Genomic DNA, 16529 nt, shown 5'->3' with positions numbered 1-16529 from the left:
GGCGGGGGCTGGCCCGGTGAGGGGCGGGCGCGTCCGCGCGCCGGGGGGCACCCCCCCCCAAAAGGGGAAAACAAAAAAAGGAGGAAGCCCCCCCACCCAAAAAAAAAAAAAAAAAAAAAAAAAAAAAAACATGTTCTGATCTGGGCCTGAGATTCTGCTTTTCTAACAGCTCCAGGTAACGCTGGAGTTCTGCGCTGTGCAGAGTGTTTTGAGTAGCAAGGCTTTATGTGACCTAATTTCACATTAGTATATGTTGTGTTCATGTTACAGTATATGGTATATTTTTCTGTTCTAAAAAACCATAAGAAAACAAATTAAAAACTTACGTTGACAGGAAATCGCACGTAGGAACCCTCTTCAGGATATATGAACATCCCATATTCTTTCTTGGTCATATCTTCAAATATACGGTGGAAGAACTCGGACTTCACCCCTTCTCCCACAGAACGAATTCCTTTAATAAATTCAACCTGAGGAAAGAGAACACAGTCCCAGGTCCAGATTTAAAATATAATGCCTTGACCTTTACGGAAAAGTTTCAAACCTGCCATCACCAGGATTCCCAGAATCTGCTCTCCTTACCTAACTGTACTCTGCTCTCCCTCAATCTGCTCCTGAGCAGCAGATGCCATGAACCTATTTACTGTCAGATTACTGTATAGTGAGTGCATGGGTCCCTTCCACGGCTACGTGAACCAAGTGAAGCGGGATTCTGGCGAGGCTCAGCATTCTCCAGTTATGTTGACCAGTGTCTTGAACCAAATTTTGATGTGCTTCAAACCCCTGGGCCACTAAGTTCCTCAATTCTTCTATCTTGTTTATCTTCCTCTCATCATTCAGGCTTTAAAACTTCGGCTCCAGTCAACAATCATTTGGTTTCTCCTGCCTCTCCCCTCATTAGGACTTCAGATAAACAGCCCTCCCCATCAGCCTGGGCATGACACCTTTGTAGGAACCTTCAGAGCTGACTGCCCAGAATGCTCTTGTGGGCGTCAATAAGAACAGGTCCCTCGTTTCTAAAGTCTGCCTCTGGGCTTTGTAGTTGAGTGCTGTCCTGGGTTTCCTACTACCTCTCTAACTACTCCTTCCATCCTTCCCTTTCTGTCTGTTTCTTTTTATCTTTTTAATACAAGTCTCAGCAAGCTTCACTAAGAGTTCTCTTTCTCTTCTGTTTGCCTAGAAGATCTTACTTACTGGCACTGTGATCAACCAACTCCTTGGCCATTGTTCATCATCTCCAAGGGTCTGCCTCACATTCCATCCAGAGATCCCAATAATAACTTAAACTTGCTTCTGATTTTCCTATTTCTGCTCATTTACACTAGCAAGTCCGCCTTTGCCACGGTCAGGACCTGCTCATAAAGGGCCTTGACAACCTTGCCTTGTTCAGAGGCTATAGTTTGATTGGATTTGTCTTGAAGTTTGCCTTCTTACCTCTTTGTCATCTCCTGCAGGCAGAATCATTTTCTATTGATTTCCTCATAATGAAGATTTGAAGGAAAATAGGTACAGAGGGAGACAACAACTAGAGAGTCTGGCTTATAAAATAGTTTCTGTGTTTTCCATTCGAGTCCCCTGCTGGGGAGCATACCTCTCCTCTCTGAGGCCCACCCTCAGGTTCTGACTTCTCTGAGAACTTAACTCTTCCCCTCATGGCTGATATTAGGAAAAGTCCCTCCCTTCTAGACAGATGCCAGCCCTCACCTACAAAGTTAGCCATTATTCTGTGGGCAAATGATCTGAGGTACCGCACAGTGAAAACCCTACAGATGCCCACAAAGGGTGAAGTGAAGGATGCCGAGAACTGGAACCAATATACTGGAAGGTCTACGACTAAAACTAGAGCCAAAAGGTAGGATAAAGTACCTGTTGCACCTGCTGCTTGCTGACTGCAGTCACAGCCCCAGTTCTTCACCCCTCCTTGACCCAGGTCTCTTGTGTGTGACTCTGCAGTTCCCCTCATTAAAGAGGCTGAGTATATTTTGGCAGCCCTTGACCTGAGTTCAGCCATGTGACTTGCTTTGACTAAAGCAATGTTTGTCATGTGACTGGGCTTCCTGTCTTGTACCTCTGACAATGCTGTGAGAACACGTCTGCGGGTCCCAGGAAGAAGATGGAAGACGTAGGAACCAGGGCCCCGGGCCAAACTGCCGCAGCCGGGCCTAGCCTAGATCAGCCAATCCGTAGCTAACTCGCAGACATGTACACAAGTATAGACAAAACCTGCAAAGCCACCCAGATGAGCTCAACTTAGATTAGCAGACCCTCAGCTGAATTGCAGATCTATACAATTATTATTTTAAGTCACTGTGCTTGGGATGGTTCATTAAGCAGCATTTCTGTAGCCATAGGTAACTAATAGTTAACTCATAACCCAGTGTTCAGTTAAACACCCCATAGCTTTTCTCTGAAGGGGAAGCAAGGAATCCTGGAAACCATTAGGCTGATAACTATAGTTGCAAACACAGGCTCTTCCTGTGCTACGTTATATAAACGTTTCCCTCCCACATTGGTAAAAATATCCAAGGAGGCTTTTTACGGCATCACTAATATTTTCCGGAGGTCAGTGACTTCAGCTTGGCTCAACTGACGCAGAGCATCTTCAACTAGGTGACTCTGTCTGACTCCAAGCATAAATGGAGGGGATTCATCCTTTCCTCGCAGAATTATTTGCCCAAAATCCATGCAGTCTATCCCTTCTGATTCCTAGAAAAAGAAATATTTTAGGAATCCTCATAGGAATACTAGGAATTGTTTAATATTTCAAATAAACATAGTTTATATAGCACACATGTATGCCTACCATTGCTATATACACTCATATTGTAATTATTTAAGGAAAAGAACATCGTATCTATATTATGGGAGATAAAGAGATGGCAGGATCTGTGGCATCTAGGAACTGTATACAGGGGATTACTCAGCTAAGTAGTCTCAGATCACTTATTATAGGAAACATAATCCTTACAGGCAACAGTGGTATTAAACATGCTGAAGCATTCATCCGGTGTCATCCACTTCGCAGTCTTGCCACCATAATCCTCAAAAATATAAGGGCAGTGGAGGAGCTCAGACGTGTCAGCTGTACCAAGAAGACTAGAGGAAAGGCTTTCCCAGAGAAAATCCACTCCTCTACTTCAAATACCTGTGATCCATCTACTGAATTTGCATGGGAACTCCCTAAAAAGATGTCACTGGTGGCCTCATTTTGTAGCTAGCATTCTTCTTGGCCACGCAATACAGTACTTCCATGTAGCTTTTCTGAATTCTCAACATTTCCTTACCAATTTAGTCCCATAATCTTGATTCTGCTGAACTCCCTTGGATTAGAAATCAGGTGCTGGACTTGCTTTGACCTCAACACTCCTCTAGGGCGTCTGCTTTATCCCAAGGACAGTAAAGGAGTATTTAGGATTTATAAACCAATGCAACCCTCTTGGGGCCTGTCCTGCAATAGTGACAGCAAGACAGGTGGATAACAGCTGTGCTATCCCAGGTTTCCAGGCTGAGTGTGGTTGCCCATATAAGCCCTCTACCAGCATCTGAGACAAGTGTGCCTGTGGCTCTAGGCTTGGGAAAGCCCTGTCCCAGACCTCTGCCACCACTAAGTACTGGGAATGTGATATAGGATGCTCCTAGATTCTTCTGCTTGTTCCTTAAGATATTTGTTGTAAAGAAATTCCAGGTTTGCAGGGAAATGCAAAAGTGCCATTTCTGGTCCTTCCTGGTGGTGGGTCTTCTCTTCCTTTGGTCCAGGAGTCTGCAGCTCTGGGATGCGTCGTGATTCTGACTGCCGAGCAACGTGTCCTGCGGCTCTGAGTGACAGGGAGTGTCCAGCAAAGCCCTCCACTGACTATAGCAGGGAGAGGTGTATGTGGCCTGTTGTAGGCCCCCCTTCTGTCACCTAGCCAAGAACTGGACTGGAAACCTGCAGCTTAACCTATTTTCCAGTTCCTCTACTCCCATTCTCCATGTACTGGTTTCCCCTCTCTACATTTATGCATTTGAATTGGTAATACAGTTCGGAGCTTACAATTTGGACTACATCCATCATCTCTCCCTTGGAAGACAGGATTCTGGCGTATGCTTTCTAACTTCACCCTTGACAATGACAACTAGAGTTTTCTTGTCCTCAAATCTTCCCTAATGCTTCATAATATGCAACCTGCCTGGGTCCACTGTCCACTCAACCCTCATTAACACAGTAGATGTCCACTCAACCCTCATTAACACAGTAGATAGGTTAGATAGAGCGCTGCTGTAGAAGAAAGTACCAAGCAGGGAAGGACTTGTTTAAAGGACACTTACGGGGCAGTTAGGCTTCTCAAGGAAAGACAATCTATTTTCTCTCATTACCAGGGATGTTAGGAAAATTTTTAAAAGGGGTAGCTGGGAAACAAAAGAGGAGATGATTCAGTCAAATCTCCTTGTAAACATGCTGATGACAGACACTAATAACCTCAACTAAAGGAAGAGTCCTCATCTACAGAACGCTTTTAGCAGGATGGACCTTGTCCATCTAGGTGGCTTATTATAAAGAAACATGGAATTTATAGATTTATGGGGCACGGCTCCTGGAAAATGTCATGTAAGCTATATAATTAATAGGGTAAATAAAGGAAACGTTTGATAACTGAAATGGCTCATTTTGTACATGGGATGTCCCAGACCTCTCCATGTCTCACCGTGTGAGTCTTTAAAGTACAAATATCATAGATAAACAGATACAAACCTTTCCTGAGGAATGGCCTAGAAAACAAGCCTCAGCAATAAAGAAAATGTTTGGGAAATCTTCAGCATAATGTCTGGGGGTAGGGGCTGGGATGAGGATCATAGATACATAACTAAAAGCTCAGGCTGATGGCGATACGAGACACAAAACAGCATGCAAATGTTGTGTCGAACAATACAGCTACGAGAGAAGCAGCAGAAGGGAGAGTAAGTGGGAAGCAGAATAAACTCACTGAATAAAGAAGATGTGGCACATATATACAATGGAATATTGCTCAGCCATAAAAAGAAACGAAACTGAGCTACCTGTAATGAGGTGGATGGACCTAGAGTCTGTCATACAGAGTGAAGTAAGTCAGAAAGAGAAAGACAAATACCATACGCTAACACATATATATGGAATTTAAGAAAAAAAAATGTCATGAAGAACCTAGGGGTAAGACAGGAATAAAGACACAGACCTACTGGAGAACGGACTTGAGGATATGGGGAGGGGGAAGGGTAAGCTGTGACAAAGCGAGAGAGAGGCATGGACATATATACACTACCAAACGTAAGGTAGATAGCTAGTGGGAAGCAGCCGCATGGCACAGGGAGATCAGCTCGGGGCTTTGTGACCGCCTAGAGGGGTAGGATAGGGAGAGTGGGAGGGAGACACAAGAGGGTGGAAATATGGGGATATAGGTATATGTATAGCTGATTCACTTTGTTATAAAGCAGAAACTAACACACCATTGTAAAGCAATTATACTCCAATAAAGATGTAAAACAAACAGAAGAATAAACTCACTGAATGCCTCACAGGCACTATCCGGGAAGAGAAGATACCACTTGCGGCTGACAAACCAAGCTCCAAGACTCTTAAGCAAATACGAAAATCGAAAGACTAACACTAAGAACAGAGCAGTAACTAAAGCTAGATTGAGGAAGAGAATGAAGGGAGTGGGAAAGAACAGTTACTAGATAATTTCAGTATTCCTCATAGTAGAAGAACAATGAATATTAGCTAAAGAGTATGAGGATTCAGGGACTTCCCCGGTGGTCCAGCGGTTAAGAATCCACCTTCCAACGCCGGGGACGCGGGTTCGGGCCCTCTTCGGGGAACTGGGATTCCCACATGCCGCGGGGCATCTAAGCCTGCGTGCTGCAACTACTGAGCCCATGCACCACAACTAGAGAGCCCACGTGCTGCAACTACAGAGCCCACGCACTCTGGAGCCCGCGCCACAACTACAGAGCCCACCTGCTCTGCAGCCTGCACGCCACAACTTGAGAGAAGCCCGCAGGCCACAACTAGACAGAAGCCCACGCGCTGCAACGAAGAGCCCACATGCTGCAACTAAGACCTGACGCGGCCATAACTAAATAAATAAAAAGAGTATAGGATTCAGGCATTATGTAATAATAAGAAACATAATTAAAACTAAACTGAAATGTCATGATTAAGCCATCACATCTGGAAAAGATCACAAAGCTTAGTAACACTGCATCGGTGAGAGTGTGTGAAAGAGGCTTTTCATACGTTGCTCGTGGCAACATAAGTTGGTACAACCACTACATACAGTAATTTGGCAACATTTAATTATTAAAGGAAAAAGATTAAGCATCATTCTACCTTCATATATGACTGATATTTTTCAGGGTAACTAAATGGCCCTGATTGACAAGGAAAAGTTCTTTACAGAATTCCTGTTAATAATTTTGGAAGGAATGATAAGATCAGAAATATCACCATTTTTCAAACTTTAACAATGCAGTGGATGAAATTATTCATTAAAGGTTGGTGGAATGCATGTATCTTTTCAAATTCAACTATATTCACAGAAGTGGAATTTCTGGGTCATATGGCAATCTCCCAATTCATCCCATCCCCACCTTTCTCCCTTGGTATCCATATGTTTGTTCTCTACCTCTGTGTCTTTTTTTTGCTTTGTAAATAAGATCGTCTATACCACTTTTTTCAGATTCCACATATATGCATTAATATACGATATTTATTTTTCTCTTTCTGACTACTTCACTCTGTATGACAGACTCTAGGTCCATCCATGTCTCTACAAATGACCCAATTTCAGTCCTTTTTATGGCTGAGTAATACTCCATTGTACATATGTACCACATCTTCTTCATCCATTCCTCTGTTGATGGACATTTACGTTGCTTCCATGCCCTGGCTACTGCGAATAGTGCTGCAATGAACACTGGGGTGCATGTGTCTTTTTGAATTCTGGTTTTCTCTGGATATATGCCCAGTAGTGGGACTGCTGGGTCATATGGTAGTTCTATTTTTAGTTTTTTAAGGAATCTCCATACTGTTCTCCATAGTGGCTGTATCAATTTACACTCCCACCAACAACGCATGAGGGTTCCCTTTTCTCCACAGCCTCTCCAGCATGTACTGTTTGTAGATTTTTTTGATTAAGGTCATTCTGACTGGTGTGAGATGATACCTCATTGTAGTTTTGATTTGCATTTCTCTAATAATTAGTGACATTGAGCAGCTTTTCATGTGTTTGTCAGCCATCTGTATGTCTTCTTTGGAGAAATGTCTATTTAGGTCTTCCACCCATTTTTTGATTGGGTTTTTTTTTTGATATTGAGCTACATGAGCTGTTTGTATATTGTGGAGATTAATCCTTTGTCAGTTGTTTTGTTTGCAAATATTTTCTCCCATTCTGAGGGCTGTCTTTTCATCTTGTTTATGGTTTCCTTTGCTGTGCAAAAGCTTTTAAGTTTAATTAGGTCCCATTTATTTATTTTTGTTTTTATTCTCATTACTCTAGGAGGTGGGTCAAAAAATATCTTGCTGTGATTTATGTCAAAGAGTGTTCTTCCTATGTTTTCCTCTAAGAGTTTTATAGTGTCTGGCCTTACATTTAGGTCTTTAATTCACTTTGCGTTTATTTTTGTGTATGGTGTTAGGGAGTGTTCTAATTTCATTCTTTTACATATAGTTGTCCAGTTTTCCCAGCACTACTTATTAAAGAGGCTGTCTTTTCTCCATTGTATACTCTTGCCTCCTTTGTCATAAATTAACTGACTATAAGTGTGTGAGTTTATTTCTGAGCTCTCTATTTGGTTCCATTGATCTATGTGTCTGTTTTTGTGCCAGTACCGTACTGGTTTGATTACTGTAGCTTTGTGGAATAGTCTGAAGTCAGGAAGCATGATTCCTCCAGCTCTGTTCTTCTTTCTCAAGATTGTTTGGGCTATTAGGGGTCTTTTGTGTTTCCATACAAATTTTTAAATTACTTGTTTTAGTTCTGTGGAAAATGCCATTGGTATTTTGATAAGGGTTGCATTAAATCTGTAGATTGCCTTGGTTAGTATGGTCATTTTAACAATATTGATTCTTCCAATCCAAGAACACAGTGTATCTTTCCATCTGTTTGTGACATCTTTGATTTCTTTCATCAACGTCTTACACTTTTCAGAGTATAGATATTTTGCTTCCTTAGGTAGGTTTATTCCTAGCTCTTTATTCTTTTTGATGTAAATGGGATTGTTCCCTTAATTTCTCTTTCTGATAGTTCGTTGTTAGTGTATAAAAATGCAACAGATTACTGTATATTAATTTTGTATCCTGCAACCTTACTGAATTCATTGATGAGCTCTAATAGTTTTTTGGTGGCATCTTTAGGATTTTCTATGTATAGCATCATGTCATGCGTGAACAGTGACAGTTTTACTTATTCCTTTCCAAAGGAATTTGGATTCCTTTTATTTCTTTTTCTTCTCTGATGGCTGCTGCTGGGACTTCCAAAACGATATTGAATAAAAGTAGTGAGAGTGGGCATCCTTGCCTTGTTCCTGTTCTTAAAGAGAATGCATTCAGCTTGTCACCATTGGGTATGACATTAGCTGTCGGTTTTTCATATATGGCCTTTATTAAGTTGAGGTGGGTTCCCTCTATGCCCACTTTCGGGAGAGTTTTTATGATAAATGGATGTCGAATTTTATCAAAAGCTCTTTCTGCATCTGTTGAGATGACCAGATGGCTTTTATTCTTCAATTTGTTAATGTGGTATATCACACTGATTAATTTGTGTATACTGAAAAATCCTTGCATCCCTGGGATAAATCCCACTTGATTGTGGTGTATGATCCTTTTAATATATCATTGGATTTGGTTTGCTAGTATTTTGTTGAGGATTTTTGCATGTATGTTCATCAGTGATATTGGCCTGTAATTTTCTTTTTTTGTGGTATCTTTGTCTGGTTTTGGTATCAAGGTGATGATGGCTTCATAGAATAAGTTCAGAAGTGTTCCTTACTCTGCAATTTTTTGGAGTAGTTTGAGAAGGACAGGTGTTAACTCTTCTCATAGCAGCATTATTTACAATTGCCAATATATGAAAGCAACCTGTGTCCATCAATGGATGAATGGATAAGAAAGATGTGGTATATATATACAACGGAATACTACTGAGCCATAAAAAAGAATGAAATCTTGCCATTTGCTGCAACATGGATGGACTTGGAGGGCATTATGCTAAGTGAAGGAAGTCAGACAGAGAAAGACAAATACTGAATGATATCACTTATATGTGGAATCTAAAAAATACAACAAACTAGTGAATAAAACAGAAAAGAAGCAGCCTCACAGATAGAGAGAACAAACTAGTGGTTACCAGTGGGGAGAGGGAAGCAGGAAGGGGTAATATAGGGGTAGGGGAGTAAGGGGCACAAATCATTAGATATAAAATAAGCTACAAGCATATACTGTACAACATGGGGAATATAGCCAATAGTTTATAAGAACTATAAATAAAGTATAACCTTTAAAAATTGTGAATCATTATATTGTATGCCTGTAACTTATATAATATTGTACACCAACTGTGATTTAATTATTTATAAAAAGGTTGATGGGAAATATTACAATGGAAGAATGTGTTCACTACCTGAACCCACTGATTAATCCCAGCAAGAACAAAAGTGAAGCAACCAGAAATAATGTACTGAAGTATGGCGAGGTGAAAAGAAATTGGGCCTGGGATTTGCTTTAAAATATTATACTTTAGCAAAAATAGTAACAATTACAAAAATAACAAAAATGATAAATGAAGAAAGTATGGCAAAATGTTAATGATGGCTGAAAATTTGTGCTGTGGTTTAATACAGCATTATCTATATTTTGTATATGTTTGAACATTTTACATAATAAAAAAGTAAGACATACATACCAGCATTTTTATATGGGAATCAGCTTGCAATAATTTAATTTTGGAGAGCAAATTAAAGACAAATGGAGGGCTTCCCTGGTGGCGCAGTGGTTGAGAGTCCACCTGCTGATGCAGGGGACACGGGTTCGTGCCCCGGTCCGGGAAGATCCACATGCTGCGGAGCGGCTGGGCCGGTGAGCCATGGCCACTGAGCCTGTGCGTCCGGAGCCTGTGCTCCGCAATGGGAGAGGCCACAACAGTGAGAGGCCCACACACCGCCAAAAACAAAAAACAAAAAACAAAAACAAAAACAAAAAAAACCAAAAGACAAATGGAAAATCACTGAAAATAATGGGACTGAGGTTTTCTGTAGGTAGCTAATAATTAAAAAGAGATAACAGTTTTGATAATCAAAAGAAAAGGAAAACTTCATTCATTCCTTTACCTCACCACCTTAAATTATTTACTTCCACACTTTTTAGAATTTGTAAGAATCTATATTAACTGGAAACAAATTTCTAGGAAAATGTATTTGTTTTGTGACTGAAAGGTGTTTAAGTTTTCCATGATCATCTACTTTAGCAAATTCAGCACTGCAATGAGGAAATTTTCAAATATTAATTTATCAAAAAAGATACCTACCTAGCTACTAATGTGTTCCCCCTTTAAAGTATGAAAAACTTCAGAAAGTAAAAATGATATTCTTACCAGGTTTTTATCCCTACAGATCACTCTTCTTCTCTCTTCATAAAAGTTCAACAAAATGGATAGTTCATTTATGTTGAAAGTATTTCTGGTAGTTGACAATTAGCTTTGTTTACCTTAAAGAGAATATGACCTGTGATTTTCATTTTCTATCAATAAGTGATTTCATCTATTTTTATATATGGCTAGCATATAGATAATTAGAATAGAGCTCTATAAACCCAATGCATTGGTCAATGATGAAATAGAGTTCTAGAAAACTTCCATGTTTTGATCCATAATTTCTCCAATTTTTACAAATATTGTAAAAGATGTAAAACATTGCCAGTGGAGATTAGTAAACCAATTCCCAGGGCACAGGTTCACTAGAAACAGTTTCTAGATATTGAGGATAAAAGCACAAAACAATCTAAGGTACTTTTGACAAATTCATCCCTTTCTCTATGAATTAATGAATATTAATTTAGCACACACTATTTATCAGTCATCAGACAAAACATATGCTAAAAGTTGTCCTGGTTTATACATCACTTACTGTCTAGAAGAGTAGTCAGCAAACTCTTAAATTCAGATAGTAAATATTTTGAGCTTGGGATCATACAGTTTCTGGTGCAACTATTCAACCCTGCCATTTTGTAGCACGAAACACCCTTAGACAATAAGTAAAGAAGTGAGTACAGATGTGCCTCAATAAACTTTTCTTTATAAAAACAGGAGGCAGGCTTCCCTGGTGGCGCAGTAGTTGAGAGTCCGCCTGCCAATGCAGGGGATGTGGGTTCGTGCCCCGGTCCGGGAAGATCCCACATGCCGCGGAGTGGCTGGGCCCGTGAGCCATAGCCACTGAGCCTGCGCGTCCGGAGCCTGTGCTCCGCAACGGGAGAGGCCACAACAGTGAGAGGCCCGCGTACAGAAAAAGAAAAACAAACAAACAGGAGGCTGCCCGTGGGCATAGATTGCCAACCCATGATCTAGTAGGTAAAAACAAGTAATCAGGCACCTAGGATACAGTTTTGATTGGAGAAGGACTTAAGGCGCTCAAGAAGGCTTCCCAGAAGAAGCAATGCTGGAAAATCAATGTTATAAATAAGCCTCCATCACATCCAATTAATCCAAATTAATCCAAGAGATAGAAGGCAGGAAATAAGAAATCTACAAATGTAAATTAAGGAAATAAAAAGCAGATATATAGGAGAGAAGATCAACAAATTAAAAGGTTGGGTCTTAACAAAAAACCTTCCTGGTAAGACTGAACCAAAAAAAAAAAAAGATATATATAACTAATATCAAGAATGAAAAATATGATGAAACTACAAATTGTAATGTCCACTTTTTCTAAACAAAAGGAGTCCATTACCAAACATCTTTTTAAGTCTTCATAAAGTTTCTTACTTTTTAAATCTCCAATTATTTTATGTCAAACATTTCCCTTTTACTTTTAAAAATATTTGACTCCTCAGGATTCTTATTTGTCTTCTTAAAACTCTAACTGGCCATTCACAAAAGCATCAAAAACAATGAAATACTTAGGAAAAAATTTAACCAAGGAGGTGAAAGATCTGTACACTGAAAGCTATAAGATTATGATGAAAGAAATTGAAGAAAACACAAATAAATGAAAAGATATCCAATGTTCATGGATTGGGAGAGCATTGTTAAAATGTCCATACTACCTAAAGCCATCTATAAACACAATGCAATCTCTCTCACAATTCTAATGGCATTTTTCACAAAATAGAAAAAGACAATCCTAAAATCTGTATGAGACCACAAAAGACCCTGAATAAACAAATCAATCCTGAAAAGAAGAACAAAGCTGGAAGTATCACATGTCCTGATTTACAGCTATACTACAAAGCTATAATAATCAAAACAGTATGGTACTGGCAGAAAAACAAACAAATAGACCTATGGAACAGAAACAAGAGCCCAGAAATAAACTCTTACATATTTGATTGACTAGTATTTGACAATGGAGCCAAGAATACTCTCTGTGGAAAGAATAATCTCTTCCATAAATGCAACTGGGATAACTGGATAACCACATGCAGAAGAATGAAATTGAACCCCAATCTTACACCACTCAGAAAAATTATCTTGAAATGGATTAAAGACTTAAGCAGAAGACCTAAATCCATAAAACTCCTAGAAGAAAACATCAGGGGAAAGCTCCTTGACATTGGTCTTGGCAATGATTTTTTTGGATATGACACCAAAAGCACAAACAACAAAAACAATAATTAATAAATGAGACTACATTAAACTGAAAAGTTTCTGCACAGCAAAAGAAACAATCAACAAAATGAAAAGGCAACCTATGGAATGGGAGAAACAATTTGCAAACCATATATTTGATAAAGGATTGATATCCAAAATATATACAGAAGTCATATAACAGGAAAAAAAATCAAACAATCCAATTAAAAAATGGGCAGAGGAACTGAACAGATATTTTTTCAAAGAAGACATACAGATGGCTAACAAGTACATGAAAAGGTGCTCAACATCACGAATCATCAGGGAAGTGCAAATCAAATCCACAATATGGTATCACCTCATACCTGTTAGAATGGCTATCATTAAAAAGACAAAAGATAAGTGCTGGTGAGGATGTGGAGAAAAGGGAACCTTTGTGCACTGTTAGTGGGAATGTAAATTGGTGCAGCCACTATGGAAAACAGTATGGAGCGTCCTTAAAAAATTAAAACTAGAACTACCATATGATCCAGCAATCCCACTTCTGAGTATATATCCAAAGGAAATGAAATCACAATCTCAAAGAGATATCTACAGCCCATGTTCATTGCAGCATTATTTAGAATAGCCAAGACAGGGAAACAACCTAAGTGTCCATGGACAGATGAATGGATAAAGAAGATATGGTGTACACACACACACTGGAATATTATTCAGCCATGAGAAACAAGGAAATCCTGCCATTTGCAACAACATGGACGGAACGTGAGGACATTATGCTAAGTGAAATAAGTCAAACAGAGAAAGACAAATACAGTAGGTTATCACTTATACATGGATTCTAAAAAAGTTAAACTCATAGAAACAGAGTAGATTGGTAGTTTCCAGAGTTGGGGGCGGGGTGGGGAAAATGGAGAAATGTTGGTCAAAGGGTACAAACTTCCAGTTATAAGATGAATAAGTTCTGTGGATCTAATGTACAGCATGGTGATTATATTGTAGTTAACAATACTGTACTATATAGTTGAAAGTTGCTAAGAGAGTAGATCTTAAGTGTTCTCACCACAGTAAAAAATGGTAACGATATGAGGTGATGGAGATACTAACTAAAGCTATGGTGGTAATCATTTTGTAATGTCTAAGCATTTTATAATACATAAGTGTATCAAATCAACACATTGTACACCTTAATCTTACACAGTGTTCTACATCAGTTATATCTCAGTAAAGATGGGAAGAAATACACTACTTTAGAAATATCAGTGCATTATTACTTCTGAAAAGCACTAACTTTTTTAAAAAATAAATGTATTTATTTATTTATTTATTTAGGGCCGTGTTGGGTCTTCATTGCTGCACACGGGCTTTTCTCTAGTTGCGGTGAGCAGGGGCTACTCTTCGTTGCGGTGCATGGGCTTCTCATTGAGGCGGTGCCTCTTGTTGTGGAGCACAGGCTCTAGGCACGTGGGCTTCAGTAGTTGTGGCACGTGGGCTCAGTAGTTGTGGCTCGCGGGCTCTAGAGCCCAGGCTCAGTAGTTGTGGCGCACGGGCTTAGTTGCTCCATGGCATGTGGGATCTTCCTGGATCAGGGATCAAACCCGTGTCCCCTGCATTGGCAGGCGGATTCTAAACCACTGAGCCACCAGGGAAGTCCCAGCACTAACTTTTGTACGTAATATTTTCTCCTATTGAGATTGATATTTTGTGGTGAAATTTGCTTTGATTGCCAATTGAGCAATTTATATTTCTAAAAGCATCTTACTTTAGCTAATTGTTTTTCAACTGAACAATATCAATTTAATTATTTTATTTAAAATGCTCTGGCTCCTCCCTATCCTCCAATAACCATCAGGTTTATTAGTAGCTTTAGATTACTTCTGGATTATGTTCTATTATGAAAATGCTGAATCATTCTCCTATCTGAGTATTTGTGCCTCTAATATATTATATATAATATGTAACATATTCCACCAGTTTATCCAGTTAGCAAAACAAGCAAAATTCTGAATTATTAAGGGCTAAATAAAATATTTTCGTTCTTGATGTGCAAAATAAAACAAAACAAGCCTCCAAATGACAAACAACTAAGGGATCTTGATTTAGTTAAATGGCATATACATTCCTTTAAATGAACCCTTACCTTATACACTTCTTTCATCACTTCTAGAAGAGCTTTAACATTGTGGTGACTGAATGGTTTCAGTTCAACAAAACAGGTGAGAGGCGATGGCAGTTTTAAGCATCTGGACCAGCGTGTTGAGAGAGGATGCTTGCAAAGATGCCCAACACTGCTCTGAGGGGTGTAAAATCAGCCATGATAAATATGCACCCCCCAAAAAACTCCCTCAGCTTCTAAGTTCTTTAATGTAAAAAATAGATCATATTTTCCATTTCTGATGGCATAACCCATAAAATATCTTTGAGAAGGATAACATCCTGGACAACATTTATTACTCACAGATCTGGAGAAAAATTTTTTTTCCCTGATTAAGTATCTTTGGAATTAAAAGCTCAAATCCAGGTTTCTGAAAAAATTTGTTGATAGTTCATATTTATGCTTGATTACTTGATTGACTTCATGATTTTCAAACTGAAACTTCCATAGTGTATCTATAAAGTCTGAAAACATACATAGGTGAATAAACAAATACAAACGCACACACATACACACACACACACACACATACACTCAAGACATATAATGTCATCAAGGACATTTTTAATCTGTAAAAAATAAGATAATATTATCTATGTTTTCAGACTGTATGAGCACCTTGTATAGATGGATATATTTTTAAATTAGCTCAGCAACAATATTTTAATATCACTGAGGTTACAAACTGAATTTTTGTACCTTTAAAAGACAATTCTCAAAAACAAACATATCAAGTGTTAAAATATATTTTCAAACTAATGTAACTAAAATAGTATGACCCAGATGCATGAACGGCAGATTAATTTAGCAGAGACTTCACAAATGGACCCAAATACACATGAGACTTTAGTATATGATGAAGGTGGCATTGCATATGAGTGGGGAATGAAACAGATCATTTAATAAATGTGTGACAACTGGAAAGTGATCTGAGAAAAATGAAGTTTAATCAAGATAAACTCCATATAGTTCAAAGATTTAAACATAAAAATGAAACAATGTGGAGGAGGGATAAATTGGGAGATTGGGATTGACTTATACACACTACTATATATAAAATAGATAACTAATAAGGACCTACTGGATAGCACAGGGAACTGTACTCAGTACTCTGAATGACCTGTATTGGAAAAGAATCTAAAAAAGAGTGGATATATGTATATATATATGACTGATTCACTTTGCTGTACAGCAGAAACTAACACAACATTATAAATCAGCTATACTCCAATAAAAATCAACTTAAAAAATGAAACAATAAAAATTCTAATAGGAGCATGGGAAATCTTTAAATTTCATCATGAGGTAAACTTTTTGAGGTATGACCCAAATTCAGAAACCATAAAAGAAAATGTTAATATAGTAGGCTGCATAAAAATGTTTAAAAATAATTATGCATTGCAAAAATACAACAAAATAAAAAAATTTTAGTAACCTAAAGAAAAAAATTGCAACTCATACTATGGATAAAGAATTGTCGTATATGTATAGCTGATTCATTTTTCTGTATAGCAGAAACTAACACAACATTGTAAAGCAACTATACTCCAATAAAAATTAATTTAAAAAAATAAAATAAA

The 16529-nt window shown here is 38.6% G+C and overlaps 1 protein-coding gene across 1 annotated transcript in view; it reads right to left on the bottom strand.

Moving 5' to 3' along the window:
• The window catches only part of LOC113625975 (putative E3 ubiquitin-protein ligase HERC6), a 44298-nt gene that overhangs the window by 4486 nt on the left and 23283 nt on the right, over window positions 1–16529 (bottom strand). Inside the window, 7 exon segments of the mRNA XM_027116949.1 lie at window positions 327–470; window positions 2548–2706; window positions 9918–9992; window positions 10605–10690; window positions 10693–10717; window positions 14935–14983; window positions 14985–15087. Of these exon segments, the coding sequence (XP_026972750.1) occupies window positions 327–470; window positions 2548–2706; window positions 9918–9992; window positions 10605–10690; window positions 10693–10717; window positions 14935–14983; window positions 14985–15087 (641 nt within the window).

The sequence above is a fragment of the Aethalodelphis obliquidens genome, unplaced genomic scaffold (assembly GCF_003676395.1).
Source record: "Aethalodelphis obliquidens isolate GAN/ISIS:26980383/991018 unplaced genomic scaffold, ASM367639v1 scaffold17, whole genome shotgun sequence".
NCBI classification, from domain to species: Eukaryota; Metazoa; Chordata; class Mammalia; order Artiodactyla; family Delphinidae; genus Aethalodelphis; species Aethalodelphis obliquidens.
The sequence above is the reverse complement of the archived record's forward strand: the minus strand, read 5'-3'. Positions and strand labels throughout refer to the sequence as shown.